The sequence below is a fragment of the Lontra canadensis genome, unplaced genomic scaffold, assembly GCF_010015895.1.
Source record: "Lontra canadensis isolate GAN:19392208 unplaced genomic scaffold, GSC_riverotter_1.0 scaffold195, whole genome shotgun sequence".
Taxonomy (NCBI): domain Eukaryota; kingdom Metazoa; phylum Chordata; class Mammalia; order Carnivora; family Mustelidae; genus Lontra; species Lontra canadensis.
Genome location: NW_022631189.1, coordinates 795,899 through 812,355, shown reverse-complemented (window position 1 = coordinate 812,355; position 16,457 = coordinate 795,899). Strand labels below are relative to the sequence as shown.

At 37.0% G+C, this 16,457-nt stretch overlaps 1 protein-coding gene and 1 pseudogene across 7 annotated transcripts in view; one reads left to right on the top strand and one right to left on the bottom strand.

The window, feature by feature from the left end:
* LOC116861374 (serine/threonine-protein kinase Sgk3) overlaps positions 1 to 16,457 on the bottom strand; it is a 139,665-nt gene that overhangs the window by 16,012 nt on the left and 107,196 nt on the right. For all 7 annotated transcript variants that reach the window (XM_032847908.1, XM_032847907.1, XM_032847911.1 and 4 more), the window contains 5 exons: positions 12,593 to 12,676; positions 12,354 to 12,485; positions 8,415 to 8,527; positions 8,288 to 8,324; positions 7,616 to 7,702 (listed from right to left, as the gene is read on the bottom strand). In XM_032847908.1, the coding sequence (XP_032703799.1) occupies positions 7,616 to 7,702; positions 8,288 to 8,324; positions 8,415 to 8,527; positions 12,354 to 12,485; positions 12,593 to 12,676 (453 nt within the window). The remainder of the gene's footprint in view (positions 1 to 7,615; positions 7,703 to 8,287; positions 8,325 to 8,414; positions 8,528 to 12,353; positions 12,486 to 12,592; positions 12,677 to 16,457) is intronic.
* On the top strand, positions 6,075 to 7,480 carry LOC116861375 (annotated as a pseudogene).

The following is a 16,457-nucleotide window of genomic DNA, read 5'->3' as shown; positions in this document are numbered from 1 at the left end:
TAGGTAAACACCTTGACATATAACAGCGAAACTTGCAAATCTCAGACACACCTTCAAGGGTAGAAACATTAGATTGGAGGCAGACCTATCCACAGAAACCTGGCACGCCAGAAATAACTGGCATGATCTATTCAGGGTACTAAATAAGAAAAATAAGCAGCCAGGAATACTTTATCCAGCAAGGATGTCATTCAAAATAGGAGGAGAGATAAAAAGTTTCCAAGACAAACAGGAACGAAAAGAATATGTGATCTCCAAACCAGCCCTCCAAGAAATATTAAAAGGGATACTTTAAGTGAAGAGAAAGCCCAAAAGTAACAAAGACCAGAAAGGTACAGAGACAATATACACAGAAACAGTGAATTTATAGGTAGTACAATGGCACTAAATTCTTATCTTTCAATAGTTACTCTGTATTTAAATGGCCTAAATGCCCCAATCAAAAGACACAGGGTATCAGATTGGATAAAAAAGCAAGATCCATTGATATGCTGTCTGTAAGAGACTCTTTTTAGACTCCAAGACACCTCCAGATTTAAAGTGAGGGGGTAGAAAACCATTTATCATGCTAATGGACATCAAAAGAAAGCTGGGTGGCAATCCTTATATCAGACAAATTAGATTTTAAACCAAAGACTGTAATAAAGATGAGGAAGGACACAGTATCAAAACTAAAGGGTCTATCCAACTAGATCAAATAATTGTGAACAATTATGCCCCTAACATGGGAGCAGCCATTTATATAATCCAATTAGTAACAAAATTAAAGAAACACACTGATAATAGTAGGGGACTTTAACACTCCACTCACTGCAATGGACAGATCATCTAATCAGAAGATCAACAAGGAACAAGGGCTCTGAATGACACATTGGACCAGATGGACTTCACAGATATATTCAGAGCATACCATCCTAAAGCAACAGAATAAACATTCTTCTCAAGCGCTCATGGAACAGTCTCCACAGCAGATCACATACTGGGTCACAAATCAAGTCTCAACAAAAGACTGGGATCATTCTCTGCATATTTTCAGACCACAATGCTTTGAAACTGGAACTCAGTCACAAGAGGAAAGTTGGAAAGAACTGAAATACAAGGAGGCTAAAGAGCATCCTATGAAAGAAGAAAAAAGTCAACCAGGAAATTAAAGAAGAATTTAAAGAATTCATAGGAACAAATGAAAATGAAAATACAACCATTCAAAATCTTTGGGATGCAGCAAAAGTGGTCCTAAAAGGGAAGGAGACAGCAATACAAGCCTTTCTCAAGAAACAAGAAAGATCTCAAATACGCTACCTAACCTTACACCTAACAGAGCTAGAGAAAGAACACCAAATAAAGCCTAAATCCAGCAGGAGAAGAAAATTAATAAGGATTAGAGCAGCAATCAATGAAATAGAAACCAAAAGAACAGTAGAATGGATCAAGGAAACTAGGAGCTGGTTCTTTGAAAGAATTAATAAGATTGATAAACCCCTGGCCTGACTTATCAAAAAGAAAAGAGAAAGGACCCAAGTAAAATCATGAATAAAAGGGAGAAATTATAACCACCACCAAAGAAATACAAACAATTATAAGAACATATTACAGCAACTATATGCCAACAATGAGGCAATCTGAAAGAAATGGATGCATCCCTAGAGATGTATAATCTACCAAAACTGAACTAGGAAGAAACAGAAAATCTGAACAGATCCATAACCAGAAAAGAAATTGAAGCAGTAATCAATAATCTTCCAACAAACAAGAGTCCAGAGCTGGATGGCTTCCCAGGGAAATTCTACCATACATTTAAAGAAGACGTAATGCCTATTCTTCTGAATCTGTTTCAAAAAATAGAAATGGAAGGAAAACATCCAAACTCTTTTTATGAGTCCAGTATTACCTTGATCCCAAAAGCAGACAAAGACCCTCCCAAAAGGGAGAACTACAGACCAGTATCCATGATGAACAGATGCCAAAATTCTCACCAAAATCCTAGCCAATAGGATCCAGAAGTACATTAAAAGGATTATTCACCATGACCAAGTGGGATTTATTCCTGGGCTGCAAGGGTTGTTCAACCTCTGCAAATCAATGTGATCGATTACACATTAATTTAAAAAAGGACAAGAACCAGATGATCCTCTCAACGGATAGAGAAAAAGCATTTAACGAAATACAGCATTGTTTCTTGATTAAAACTTCAGAGTTTTAATATCAATATCACAAAAGCCATATATCAAAAGCCAACAGTGAATATCATTCTCAGTGGAGAAAAACTGAGAGCTTTTCCCCTGAGGTCAGGAACATAGCAGAGATGTCCACTCTCACCACTGTTGTTCAACACAGTACTAGAAGTCTTAGCCTCAGCAATCAGACAAAAAGATATAAAGGGCACCTGAATTGGCAAAGAAGTCAAATTCTCACTCTTCACAAATGACATGATACTCTATGTGGAAATCCCAAAAAATTCTACCCCCAAATTGCTAGAACTCATATGGAAATTCAGCAAAGTGGCAGGATAAAAAATCAAAGCACAGAAATCAGTTATATGTTTATATACTAACAGTGAGACAGAAGAAAGAGAAATTAAGGAGTAGATCCAACTTACAATATTACCCAAAACTGTAAGATACCTAGGAATAAACCTAACCAAACAGGCAAAGGATCTGTTCTCAGAAAACTATAGAACACTCATGAAAGAAATTGAGGCAGACACAAAGAAATGGAAAAATGTTCTATACTCATGAAGAACAAATATCGTTAAAATGTCTATGATACCTAGAGCAATATATGTATTTAATGTAATCCCTATCAAAATACCATCAACTTTTTTCACAGAGCTGGAACAAAGAATCCTAAAATTGGTATGGAACCAGAAAAGACCCTGAATAGCCAAAGGAATGTTGCAAAAGAAGGCCAAAGCTGGTGTAATAAAACTTCAAGCTCTAATACAAAGCTGTAATCATCTAGACGGTATGGTACTGGCACAAAAACAGACACATAGATCAATGGAACAGAATAGAGAGCCCACAAATGGAACCTCAACTCTATGGTCAACCAATCTTTGACAAGGCAGGAAAGAATGTCCAATGGGAAAAAGACACTCTCTTCAAGAAATGGTGTTGGGAAAACTGGGACAGCTTTCTTCTGTATGTATATTCAGAAGAATGAAAGTGAACCACTTCCTGACACCATACACAAAAGTAGACTCAAAATGGAAGAAAGACCCAAATGTGAGATAGGAATCCATCAAAATCCTAGGGGAGAACACAGGCAGCAACTTCTTGGTAGACATGTCTCCAAAGGCAAGGGAAACAAAGGCAAAAATGAACTATTGGGACTTCATCAAGATAAAAAGCTTTTGCACAGCAAAGGACAAAACCAAAAGACAACTGACAGAATTGGAGAAGATGTTTAAAATGAGATATAACATAAAGGACTAGTATCCAAAATTTATAAGGAACTTATCAAATTCAATGCTCAAAGAACAAATAATCTAATCAAGAAAGGGGCAGAAGACATTAACAGACATTTCTCCAAAGAAGACACACAAATGGTCAACAGACACATGAAAGAAATGTTCCACATCACTTGGCATCAGGGAAATAGAGATCCAAATCGCAATGAGATACCACCTCACACTAGTCAGCATGGCTATAATTAACCACTCAGGAAATGACAGATTTTGGTGAGGATTCAGAGAAAGGAAAACCCTCATACACTGTTGATGGGAATGCAAGCTGGTGTAGCCACTCTGGAAAACAGCATGGAGGTCCTCAAGAAGTTGAAAATAGAGCTACTCTAAGACCTAGCAATTGCACTACTAGGGATTTACCCTAAGGATACAAATGTAGGGATCTGTAGGGGCACCTGTACCCCAATGTTTATAGTAACAATGTACATAATAGTTAAACTATGGAAAGAGCCCAGATGTCCATTGACAGATGAATGGATAAAGAAGATGTTTGTGTGTGTGTGTGTGTGTATACACACAATGGAATACTACTAAGCCATCAAAAAATGAAATTTTGACATTTGCAATGATGTGGATAGAACTAGAGGGTATTATGGTAAGTGAAATAATTCACTCAGAGAAAGACAATTATCATATGATCTCACTCATATGTGGAATTTAAGAAACAAAACAGAGGATCAGAGGTGAAGAGAGGAAAAAATAAAACAAGAAGAAATCAGAGAGGGAGATAAACTGCAGGAGACTCTTAGTATTAGGAAAAAAACAGGGTTGCTGGAGGGGAGGGGGCTAAGGGGAATAGGATACTGAATGATGGACATTAAGGAGGGCACACGATGTAATGAGCACTGGGTATTATGTAAGGCTGATGAATCACTGACCTCTACCTCTGAAACTAATAATATATTATAGGTTATTTAATTGAATTTAAATAAAAAATTAAAAAAATCAACTTAAAGGAGATATAATTTACAAAAAAATACATCCATATTTTAAAAACTCAATATACATTGACAAAAAAATGTTTCTTCATACACAAACCAAACTAGAATGGTTACAAATATATCTAAGAGCTATGGTAGATTAGAGAAAGGAAGGGAAAAAAATTTCAAAGCATTTTTACTTTTAATTTTTCTTAAATTTTCTGATCTTGATTAAAAGTCTCATGTGAACCATTTTATCACACATTTCATCATGACATTTGCAATTACTCTAAAAAAAGATGAAATATTACCTGGCTTCTAAGATCACTATAACTATTAGAATTAAGATAGGATAGTTTAAAATAAACTAAGTGTGTGTGTGTGTGTGTGTGTGTGTGTGTGTGTGTGTGTAGGGAGAATAGCAAGACTTTAACATAACTTGTAATGATTATTATTATTTGTCTCAAATGGAAGGATACATTTTCTGCTAGCTAACATGATTAGATGATTAGACGAGATGTTCTGATTAATTCTGACTTGTGGTTTTCTTTTTTTTTTCTTCAAGATTTTATTTATTTATTTGACAGAGAGAGTGAGTAACAGAGCACAAGCAGGGCAGCTACAGAGGGAGAGGGGGAAGCAGGCTCCCTGCTGGACAGGTAGCCCAATGCAGGGCTCTATCCCAGGACCCTGGGATCAGATCTGAGCTGAAGGCAGATGCTTAACCGACTGAGCCACCTAAGCACCCTGACTTAATGATTTTCTTTCCTCTACATCCACTGCTTTACTTTCTTCTGTTAAATACATGGCTATTTTATTATAAAATATTTTCATCACACAGAAAAAGAGAAAACAGAAACCAAAATAGCGGCCACTAATTATAGGCAACATCAATAACTTGCCATATTTGCTTTTAACTTATTTTAAAAAAACAGCTTTACTTAGATACATACCATGCAATTTACTCATCTTAAAGTGTGTGTATATATATATATATATTTTTTTTTTTTTTTTAAGATTTTATTTATTCATTTGATAGACAGAGACCACAAGTAGGCAGAGAGGCAGGCAGATGGAGAGGAAGGGAATCAGGCTTCCTGCCAAGCAGAGAGCCTGATGTGGGGCTCGATCCCAGGATCCTGGGATCATGACCTGAGTCGAAGGCAGAAGCTTTAACCCACTGAGCCACCCAGGTGCCCCTAAAGTATATTTCAATGGTGTTAATATATTTAGTGTGGTGTAAACATTACAGTTTTAATACATTCTTCATGCTGATTGGTGATTTTTTAAAAAAAGGATCAGAAATCTAATCAAATGCTTTAAAAAGTCTAAGGTAAACTTTTAACATTAAAAACAAATAACTGTATGGGGGGATGGGGTAATTGGGTGATGGGCATTAAGGGCACTTGCATTGGGTGTTCTATGCAACTGATGAATCACTAAATTCTACCCTTGAAACTTATAATACACTGTTAACTAACTTGACTTTAAATAAAATCTTAAAAAACAAAGATAAAAACAAATAAGCGTAATTTATATCTCTGTTGGGTTATCTGTAGTAGCTTATAATCACAATTAAAAATACAATCAGGGAACTTTCCAGAATGCTTGGTGAGAGGAGGGGGAGCGGTAGCTGCCCGAGCTGCGCAGAGCAATGCTTCCCCACACCAGCCTCAGGCCTCTCACTGGCTGTAGAAAATGGTGAAAGAAACCACTTACTATGATGTTTTGGGGGTCAAACCCAATGCCACCCAAGAAGAAGTGAAAAAGGCCTACAGGAAACTGGCCTTGAAGTACCACCCTGGTAAGAATCCAAACGAAGGAGAGAAGTTTAAACAGATTTCTCAAGCTTACTAAGTATTCTCTCATACAAAGAAAAGGGAATTATATGACAAAGGACGGGAACAGGCAATTAAAGAAGGTGGAGCTGGTGGTAGTTTTGGCTCCCCCATGGACATCTTTGATATGCTTTTTGGAGGAGGAAGAAGAATGTAGAGAGAAAGGAGAGGTAAAAATGTTGTGTACCAGCTCTCAGTAACCTTAGAAGATTTATATAATGGTGCAACAAGAAAACCAGCTCTGCAAAAGAATGTGATTTGCGATAAATGTGAAGGCTGAGGTGGTAAGAAAGGAGCGGTCGAATGTTGTCCCAATTGCTGAGGTAATGGAATGCAAATAAGAATTCATCAGATAGGACCTGGAATGGTTTAGCAAATTCAATCTGTGTGCATGGAGTGCCAGGGCCATGGGGAACGAACGGATCAGTCCTAAAGATAGATGTAAAAGCTGCAATGGAAGGAAGATAGTTCAAGAGAAGAAGATTCTAGAAGTTCATATTGACAAAGGCATGAAGATAACATTCCATGGTGAAGGAGATCAAGAACCAGGACAGGAACCAGGAGATACTATCATTGTTTTAGATCAGAAGGACCATGCTGTTTTTACTCAGCAAGGAGAAGACATTTTCATGTGTATGGATATACAGCTGATTGAAGCACTGTGCGGTTTTCAAAAGCCAGTATCTACTCTTCACAACCGAACCACTGTCCTCGCTTCTCACCCAGGTCAAATTGCCAAGCATGGAGATATCAAGTGTGTGCTAAATGAAGGCACGCCAATTTATCGTAGACCATATAAGAAGGGTCACTTCATCATCAAATTTAAGGTAAACTTTCCTGAGAATGGCTTTCTCTCTACTGATAAACTCTCTTTGCTGGAAAAACTCCTACCTGAGAGGAAGGAAGTAGAAGAGACTGATGAAATGGACCAGGTAGAACTGGTGGACTTTGATCCAAATCAGGAAAGATGGCGCCATTACAATGGGGAAGCATATGAGGATGATGAACATCATCTCAGGGGTGGTGTTCAGTGTCAGACCTCTTAATGGGGCCAGTGAATAACACTGCTGGCATTTTATATACAGTAGTGAATGAGTGAAGGACTATAATCATAGCTCACTACTTGCTATTGTTTTTGTTTTAATATTCAACTATAGTAGTGTTTTAAAAGTTAAATGAAGGAAAAACTCAAATATAAAAGCAAAAAAAATACAATCAATAAACTTTAAACATTCTGAAGGGATGATTATCAGATATATACAAGCGGCTAAAAGCTTTCTGAAATAAGAGATTTATTCTACTTTTCTGATCTTGAATATTGTATATGCAATTTGTGATTCATTTTTATATTTTACACAAGATTATATAAACAACAAATGAAACCTATTTCTTACCTCTGGTGTCCCACAAAATGTTGTCGTCGTGTCAGATATAGCAATTCCTTCTTTACAAAGCCCAAAATCTGTTAAGACCACATGTCCCTGACAAACAGAGGGGCAGTAAGATAAAATAATGCATGGGCATAAACTGACAATTTTTAAAACCGTTTCACTTTTAAATAATCGTAGACCCACAGGAAACTGCAAAAAATAGTACATAGAGTTTTGTGTACCCCTCACTCAGCTTCTCCCAATGCTGATATCTTATATAACTGTAGTAAAATACGAAAATCGGGAAACTGACATTGGTAGACTACTGTTAACCAGACTGCCCATTTTATTCAGTTTTCACACCTATGCATTTGTGTGTGTGTATATGTAAGTGTGGTTCTATGCAGCAGAGATGTACAGATCTATGTCACTACCGCCACCATCAAGATAGAAAACTATCCATCACCCCAAAGGAACTAAGGAACACACTCATGCTACCCCTTTATCTTTGTACTCCCCTATTCCCACTGTCCCTGTCACCTTGCAACCATTCATGTTTTCCATCTCTATAGTTCTGTCATTTGGAGACTGTTACATAAATGGAATGAGGCTGCCCTTTGAGACTGCCTTTTTTCCACCAAGTATAATGATAATAAAATCGAGAATTGGCAGATTTTTAAAAAATATAATACTTACTACTGAATCCAAAAGAATATTTTCTGGTTTCAAGTCTCTATTAAAAGGAAAGAAAAGCAAAATTCAGTATTAACTGAAATAAAGTAATAAAAAAAGACGTTTTTACAAGAAATACATTAAAACGTACCTGTACACTATTTTGATGGAGTGCAAGTAACCCAATGCACTGGCAATTTCAGCAGCATAAAACCTAGCTCTGTGTTCGGGAAAGGACCGTTCTCTTTGTAAGTGGAAAAACAGCTGTAAAATGGAAAAAGATATGGGTATTAGGATCATTCACACATAAAGTGAAACAAATATATCCTATAAATACAAAAAATAGGATTTTGGTTCTTCTGAACATGAGATAAAAAGCACAGAACTCTCACTCAGTATGTGTCCCCCTCTCTTCAACCACACATCTTTCCTTACCCTTGCTAACTTGAACTTGCTCATCTCTAATTTATTCCTCAGTCCTCAATGTGGCAATGTCCTTACCACTCTGGAAAAGATTATCAATCAAGACCGATGATGCTGACATTGCCATGGAGTGAAATAAGATCTCTCACTAGCCCCTTTTCTGACTGTGGTTTCATTTGGGGAAAAAAAAAAAAGAAAAAAAAAGAAAAAAATCAAACACTATTCAGAGACTGGAAACAAGTGGCGGCAGACCAAATATAACCCACAGATACAACGTGTTTGAGCCAAATACTGTTTTTAGAAAAAAAATCTAAATTAACTGTTAACATTTAAAAATGGAGAAACTTTTAGTAAAAATTCAGGTTTGGTTTCTTCTGGGGGTGGGGGAGGAAGCGAAGCAACATTAAGCCTAAATTCCAGTGCGGTAGCAAATGGCTGGTGCTAAGCAGCAGCCTCTCCTGTTCATTTCCTGTACTTCTGAAATTGTATTTATTTCTTACCATCTGTCCTTTTCTCATTAGGTCACCTGCCTGGGCGAAGTTTGCCCTAGGTCCTTACTCAAAGTTCCCTGGCTTCTAAAACAATGATCTCGCTCCTTCTTCCCTGGAGAATTCCATCTCTGCTGCTTTCTAGCCCCTTACACCGCAGGGATAGCAATGTGTCTAGCCTCAGTTTCTCCACTGTTATTTTTTCTCTGGATACCCTGCCCAGGTAACCTGATCCATCCAGTGATTTTAACCACCTCTGTGCTGACGTCTTTCATGTGGACATACCCCACCTACACCTCTGCTTGGAGCCTCTCCTGCAAAGACTTGATGTCTGCTGCTTTTTCTGGAATATTTCACAAGCCAACACATTCAACTTGTCTGGAACAGAGTCCCTTGTCTTCTTTGCAGATTTACTGCTACTGCTGCTGTATTCTATCCTTAATGACATCACTTTCTACCCAGCCCTCTGAGCCAGGGGAGGAACAAGGTACAGTGAGAAGAGTCAGGGTTTAAAGCTGATCAGACTTGGATTCAAATTCTAGTTCTTCTCTTTCTGTGTGCAATTCATTTAACTTCTCTTACAAAAACTATCCCCCAATTTTTCTCAACCTCTTCTGAAAGGTTATGGTGAAGATCAGTTATAACAGATCCTGACAGAGTAGGAATGTGGAGGCTGGCTTGGGATTCACCTAGACTGTTCCTTTACCCTTAGCCTCTCTATCTATTGAATAAATTTTTCTGTTTTTATCTTTTAATTATTTCTGAAATACTCCTTCTTGTTTAGCCCTACTACTCCCTCTATTAGATGTAACTAATAGTACTGTAATATTCTATTTATCTGAGCACATCTATCCAATATAATATTAATGAAAACTACCCAAAATGAAAATCTGACCATACACCAACGAAAGCTAACTAAATCAAAGGCACCATGCCAAGGACTTTATGTGCTTGTATTATTTAATCTACCCAACTAGTTTCAGGCAAAAAACTAATGAGGAAGCTGAGGTTTGGGAAGGCTTGTCTATATGCTAGTATCACATCAAAGTAAGTACACATGTCAAGGTTAAACTGTTAAGTATGAAAATCAGAGGGACTATCAACTGATGAATTACTGAACTCTACATCTGAAAACCAATGATGCTCTACGTGTTGCCTAACTGAATCTAAATTAAAAAAAAAAAAGGACACCTGGGTGGCTCAACTGGTTAAGCAACTACCTTCAGCTCCAGACACGATCCCAGGAGGGATCAAGTCCCGCATGGGGCTCCTTGCTCAGCAGAGTCTGCTTCTCCCTCTCAAATAAATAAATAAATAAATAAAATCTTAAAAAAAAAAAAAAAAAAAAAGTCAGGGGGACAGTACTAGTAAGAATAACAGGAAACCCATAATGAAATTATATCCCTCCTACCTCTCTCTGTACTTTCTCATATTTATTGCCCTTCTACTATTGTCCCATTCAGCTTCTCCTCCACCAACCCCAACATTCTATTCCATTCTTTTTATTTCCCATTATCTTAGCCAAGTTTCTCTCTTAGAGTACAAGCCTACATTTTCCCACCTTTGCCACTCAGTTTATGAGCGATCACTGTGTAAAACGGGATCAGACACAAGGTCCCAAAACAAGACAAAAAGCCACAGACAAAGCAGGAAGCTTGCAACAGGATCTAATCTAATCTAATCTAATCTAATCTAATTGCAGGACATTTCAAAGTCACGGATTGGTACTCAGGTCCAGGTTAAATCCAGGACGTGACATTTACTAGAAAACATGGTGACATTGAGGAAGTTACTTAACTTCTCTGAACCTTAGAAGAGTATTTATCTCAAAGAGTTACAGTGATTAATTGAAATAATGCAGGTAAAGTAATTACAAGGTTCCAGGCCCTCAATAAATTCTCATTATATGTTAGCACTCCTGTACACACAGAATAAAATGACAAACTTCAAATCTTCAACCTTCAAAGTTCTGCCTCTACAGCAAGGAGGCATTTTTGTCATATAAATGCAGAGGGTTGAATAATGATTCTTTAAACGATCTTCCCCCCCCAAATAACCCAGGTGTGTCTAATCACCTTTCAGGTTTGCAGTCTCCCTTCTAATTCCTTTATTGTACAGTTAAGTATACCATATTAAGTTTGAAATAATTATTTTCCTCTCTCTCTGATCTAGGACCAGGGGATGAAAGATCCTTTTGTCAAGTCTAGGACACAATCTGGGAAAATAATTTTTAGAGACATCCGGAGGTCAGATATCAAATTAGAAAGGTGTGAGGACTGAGAAACAGAAGAACAGGGGGTGGTCCACTCTCTAAATCCTGGAATCACACACTGCCTGAGTTCAATTCCTGGTTCTAATACTTACTAACCACATGACTTGAGCAAGTTACCTAGCTTCTCTGTGCCTCAATTTCTTTATTTTATATAACAGGATTATTATGAAGATAAAATAATAGAGAGCCAGAGTCCTGGGCATATTCAGTATACTTGATGCACGTTAGCTACTTCCATAATTATTATCATGACAGTAGCGTTTTCCAAAATGTATTTCAATATCCTTCTAATTCAGAGTTTTGGGGAATATTATTAACAGATTTGGTTCGAACAAAAAGGGACTGCATGCTAAGTAAATATTTTCAAAGAAATCTTCGCTTTGTTTAAGGCAGAACTCAAAGTCTTTAACATGCTGAAACATACTGTGAATCACCAAGAAACATATTGTTAATTGCCAATGGGATAGAACATGAAACGTTTTCCACACTGACTTCACCACAGAACTCTTTATTAGAGGATCTTCTTGTCTGATTATAGTTTGTATGTTTTAGACAATGACAGGCTAGAGTAATATTTATATGCAACTGTGGAGACAGTAATTATCCAAATACAAATCATGTTTTATTTTAACGTTTCAGTGTATTATTCTTGCTATATTACCCATGAAGTCTGCAGCTTCACATCAAGATTCTTTTATGGCTCTTCCCACCTACACACCATAAGCTGTTTAAGAGCTTTGTTAACTGTTCTCTGTATCTTGCTTTCTGCTTATTAGCCAGCATCTTGAATCCAATAGCTGTTAATGCTGGCCTAGCCTTCCAAAAACTGTGAAGCAAAGGAAAACTATGACTTTATTCTAGTTTTTCTAAACACTATCAACATTAGAAAACTAATCATAAAACTCACCTCCCCTCCGTTAACAAAATCCAGAACAAAATAAAGCTTTTCAGTTGTTTGGAAAGAATAATGTAATCCAACCAAAAATGGATGTTTCACATTTTTCAAAAGCACATTACGTTCAGCCATGATATGTTTTTGCTGTTTAAAAAAAAAAAAAGTAAAGGATCAACTTGTATTATATACCAGAAAACAATTCTGTTAATTGAGAAAATGGACTTAGGAAAAACAACACTATTTTATTTTACCTCTTTTCTGTTGAGAACTATTTTTTTCTGTAACACTTTGACAGCATAAAATTTTCCATCCAGTTTCCTTTTTGCAAGAAGAACCTGTTGTAGTTAAAGATTGTGCAAACTATTAGACATTTCAATATTTTGATAGAAATAAGTCACTTGTCAACAAATTCATACTTAAATTATGTAAAAAGAAAGTCTAAATCGGACACAGATAATGTTTTAGTTTTGAAAACTGAAAACTGGGGCGCCTGGGTGGCTCAGTGGGTTAAAGCCTCTGCCTTCGGCTCAGGTCATGATCCCAGGGTCTTGGGATCGAGCCCCGCATCGGGCGGGCTCTCTGCTCAGCAGGGAGCCTGCTTCCCCTCCTCTCTCTCTCTGCCTGCCTCTGTCTACTTGTGAGCTCTCTCTCTGTCAAATAAATAAATAAAATCTTTAAAAAAAAAAAAAAAGTTGAAAACTGAAAACTACTGAATTTTTATTCCACTTCTTCTTAGATATTTTAATAAAACAATAACAAAAAAGGGATGTTAATCACTTGAATAGCCAGGTACCATTTCTTTGTCACTTAATGTGCTGATGTTTGAGACTTTTACTAAATTTAAGTCCCAGAATCTATACTGCTTGAGATTCTCAAGTGTATTCAGTGTTAAGTGTGCACACAAGCCAGCTTTGAGTCCTAAAGAGTGTCCTTAGAAAATACTGAGGCTATCAACTTCATGGATAGATTAAAAAACAGAGAAGGAAATGGTTTCTAGGTTATCAAAATGCATTTTTGTTTTAACATTTAGGTTTCTCTTATAAGTTTTTAATTCAGAAGCATTCAGAGAAAGAAGCACCATGTGTAGCTGAGTTTCTACAATGGGCTGGGCTGTACGCACGTTCAAGGATCTAAGGAAATTTAGAAACTCTTGCCCCAGAAAAAAAATACTTAGGGTTTTGCAAATAACTTTAAGGGATTCAAGATGCCCAACAAGTTGTGTTAACTATTAAGTGACCCGTTTCAAAGACACCTGGATGGCTGTCAGTTAAGCATCTGTCTTTGGCTCAGGTCACCATCCAGGGTCCTGGGGTTGAGTTCCACACTGGGTTCCCTGCTCAGCCAGAAGTCTGCTACTCCCTCTGCTTGCTGCTCTCCCTGCTTGTGCTCTCTCTCTGACAAATAAATAAAATCTTTAAATTAAATGAATGAATGAATGGATTTTTAAGATAACCTGACATAGTGACACTACTGGGCCTTATATTCTAGTGTATGTGTTGTCTTCCTCACTACAACATAAAACCCCAGGTATTATATTTAAGTGTTGAATCACTAAATTGTGCACCTGGAGCTGGTATTACACTGGATGTTAACCAACTGGAATTTAAATTAAAATGTTAAATTTTAAAAAATAAAACATTATCAGTAGCCTGAAGCGCCCCTTCTGCCCTATTTCAGAAACTACTTATCCCTGTCTTCCTCAACTATCTCAATTTCAGGTTTTGTCTTTTTCTGAATTTTATGTAATTAGAAATCATATAAAGTTATATCTGACTACTTTCATTCTAAATAATGTAGTATGTATTTATGTTGTGGCCTGCAGCACAATTTTTGTATTTTTACTGTTGTGCAGAGTAACACATCACACAATTTGATTCCAGTATAGTAACTCAACAATTCTATACATTACTCAGTGTTCATTATGGTAAGTGTACTTTTTTTTTTTGATAAGTGTACTCTTCATCCCCTTCACCTACTTCACACATCCCCCCCACCCACTTCCCCTCTGGTAACCATCAGTTTTTCTCTATAGTTGAGTCCGTTTCTTGGTTTGTCTTTTCTCACTTTCTCATTTGTTTTGTTTCTTAAATTTGCATATGAATGATATCATACAGTATTTGACTTTATACTCTCTAGATCCACCCATTTTATTGTAAATGGCAAGATTTCATTTTTTTATAGCTCAGTAATATTCCATTGTGTGTGTGTATGGATATGTATATACATATACTGTATCTTCTTTATACACTCGTAAGTCCAGGACACTTGGTTTGTTTCCATGCCCTGGTTATTGTAAAATAATGCTGTTATAACCATAAGAGTGCATATATCTTTTTGAATTAGTGTTTTCATTTTCTTTGGATAAATATCTAATAGTAGACTTATGGGTCATATGGTAGTTCTGTTTTTAATTTTCTGAGGAAACTCCATACCGTTTCCCACAGTGGCTGTGCCAGTTTGCATTCCTACCAACTGTGCACAAGGGTTCTTCCTTCTCTACATCCTTACTAACACTTTTTTATTTTAGCCATTCTAACAGGTATAAGGTGATATCTCACTGTGGTTTTGATTTGTTGAGCATCTTTTCATGTCTCTGTTGGCCATCTGTATGTCCTCTTCTGAGAAGTTTGTTCATTTCTTCTGCCCCCTTTCTAACTGGATTACTTGGTTTTCTGGTGTTGAGTTATTTAAGTTCTTTACCTATCTTGGATACTAACCCTGTATCAGCTATGTCATTTGCAAATATCTTCTCCCATTCACTAGGCTGTCTCTTTGTTTTGCTGATTATTTCCTTTGTTGTGCAGAGACTTTTTTTTTTTTTTTAAAGATTTTATTTATTTATTTGTCAGGGAGAGAGAGGGAGAGAGAGCGAGCACAGGCAGACAGAATGGCAGGCAGAGGCAGAGGGAGAAGCAGGCTCCCTGATGAGCAAGGAGGCCGATGTGGGACTTGATCCCAGGACGCTGGGATCATGACCTGAGCCGAAGGCAGCTGCTCAACCAACTGAGCCACCCAGGCGTCCCGTGCAGAGACTTTTTATTTTGATGTAGTTTCAAGAGTTTATTTTTGGTTTTGTTTCCCCTGCCTCAAGAGACATACCTAGAAAAATGTTCTTTCAGCCGATGTCAGAGAAATTACTGCTGATTATTTCCTTTGTTGTGCAGAGACTTTTTATTTTGATGTAGTTTCAAGAGTTTATTTTTGGTTTTGTTTCCCCTGCCTCAAGAGACATACCTAGAAAAATGTTCTTTCAGCCGATGTCAGAGAAATTACTGCCTGTGTGCTCTTCTAGGATTTTTATGGTTTCCATTCTCACATTCAGTTCTTAATCAAATAGAGTTTATTTTTGTGTATGGTTTAAGAACGTGGTCCAGTTTCATTCTTTTGCATGTAGCTGTCCAATTTTCCCAACACTGTTTGTTGAAAAGACTTTGTCCAATTGCCTATTCTTGCCTCTTTTGTTGAAGATTAATTGACCGTATAATTGTGGGTTTATTTCTGGGCTCTCTATTCTGTCCCACTGTTCTATGTGTCTATATTTGTGCCACTACCATACTGTTTTGATGACTGCGGTTTTGTAGTATATCTTGACATCTGGATTGTGATACCTCCAGTTTTTTCTTTTTCAAGATCGCTTTGGCTATTTAAGGTCTTTTGTGGTTCCATATAAATATTAGAATTATTTGTTCTAGTTCTGTGAAAAACTGCATTACACAGTTTAATCTACTTTTTAATGGACATTTAGACAGTTTATGAATAACAATGCCATGAATATTCTGGCATATGCCTTTCTTAGCACATATGTGCATGCATGTCTGTTGGACATACAACTGGAAGTAGAACCAATGTGTCACACAGATAATGGCATACATTTAGCTTCAATAATTAACACCAGTTTTCAATAGCATGGATATTTCACACAGGAATAAATCTAATCAAAGATGTATAAAACTCTATATAAAACACTATAAAACATTATGGAGAAAAGTTAAAGATTAATTAAATTAAGAAAGGGATATACCAGGGTGCCTGAGCGGTTCAGTGGTTGGGTGTCTCTGCCTTTGGCTCAGGTCATCATCCCAGGGTCCTGGGATTGAGTCCTGCGTTGGGCTCCCT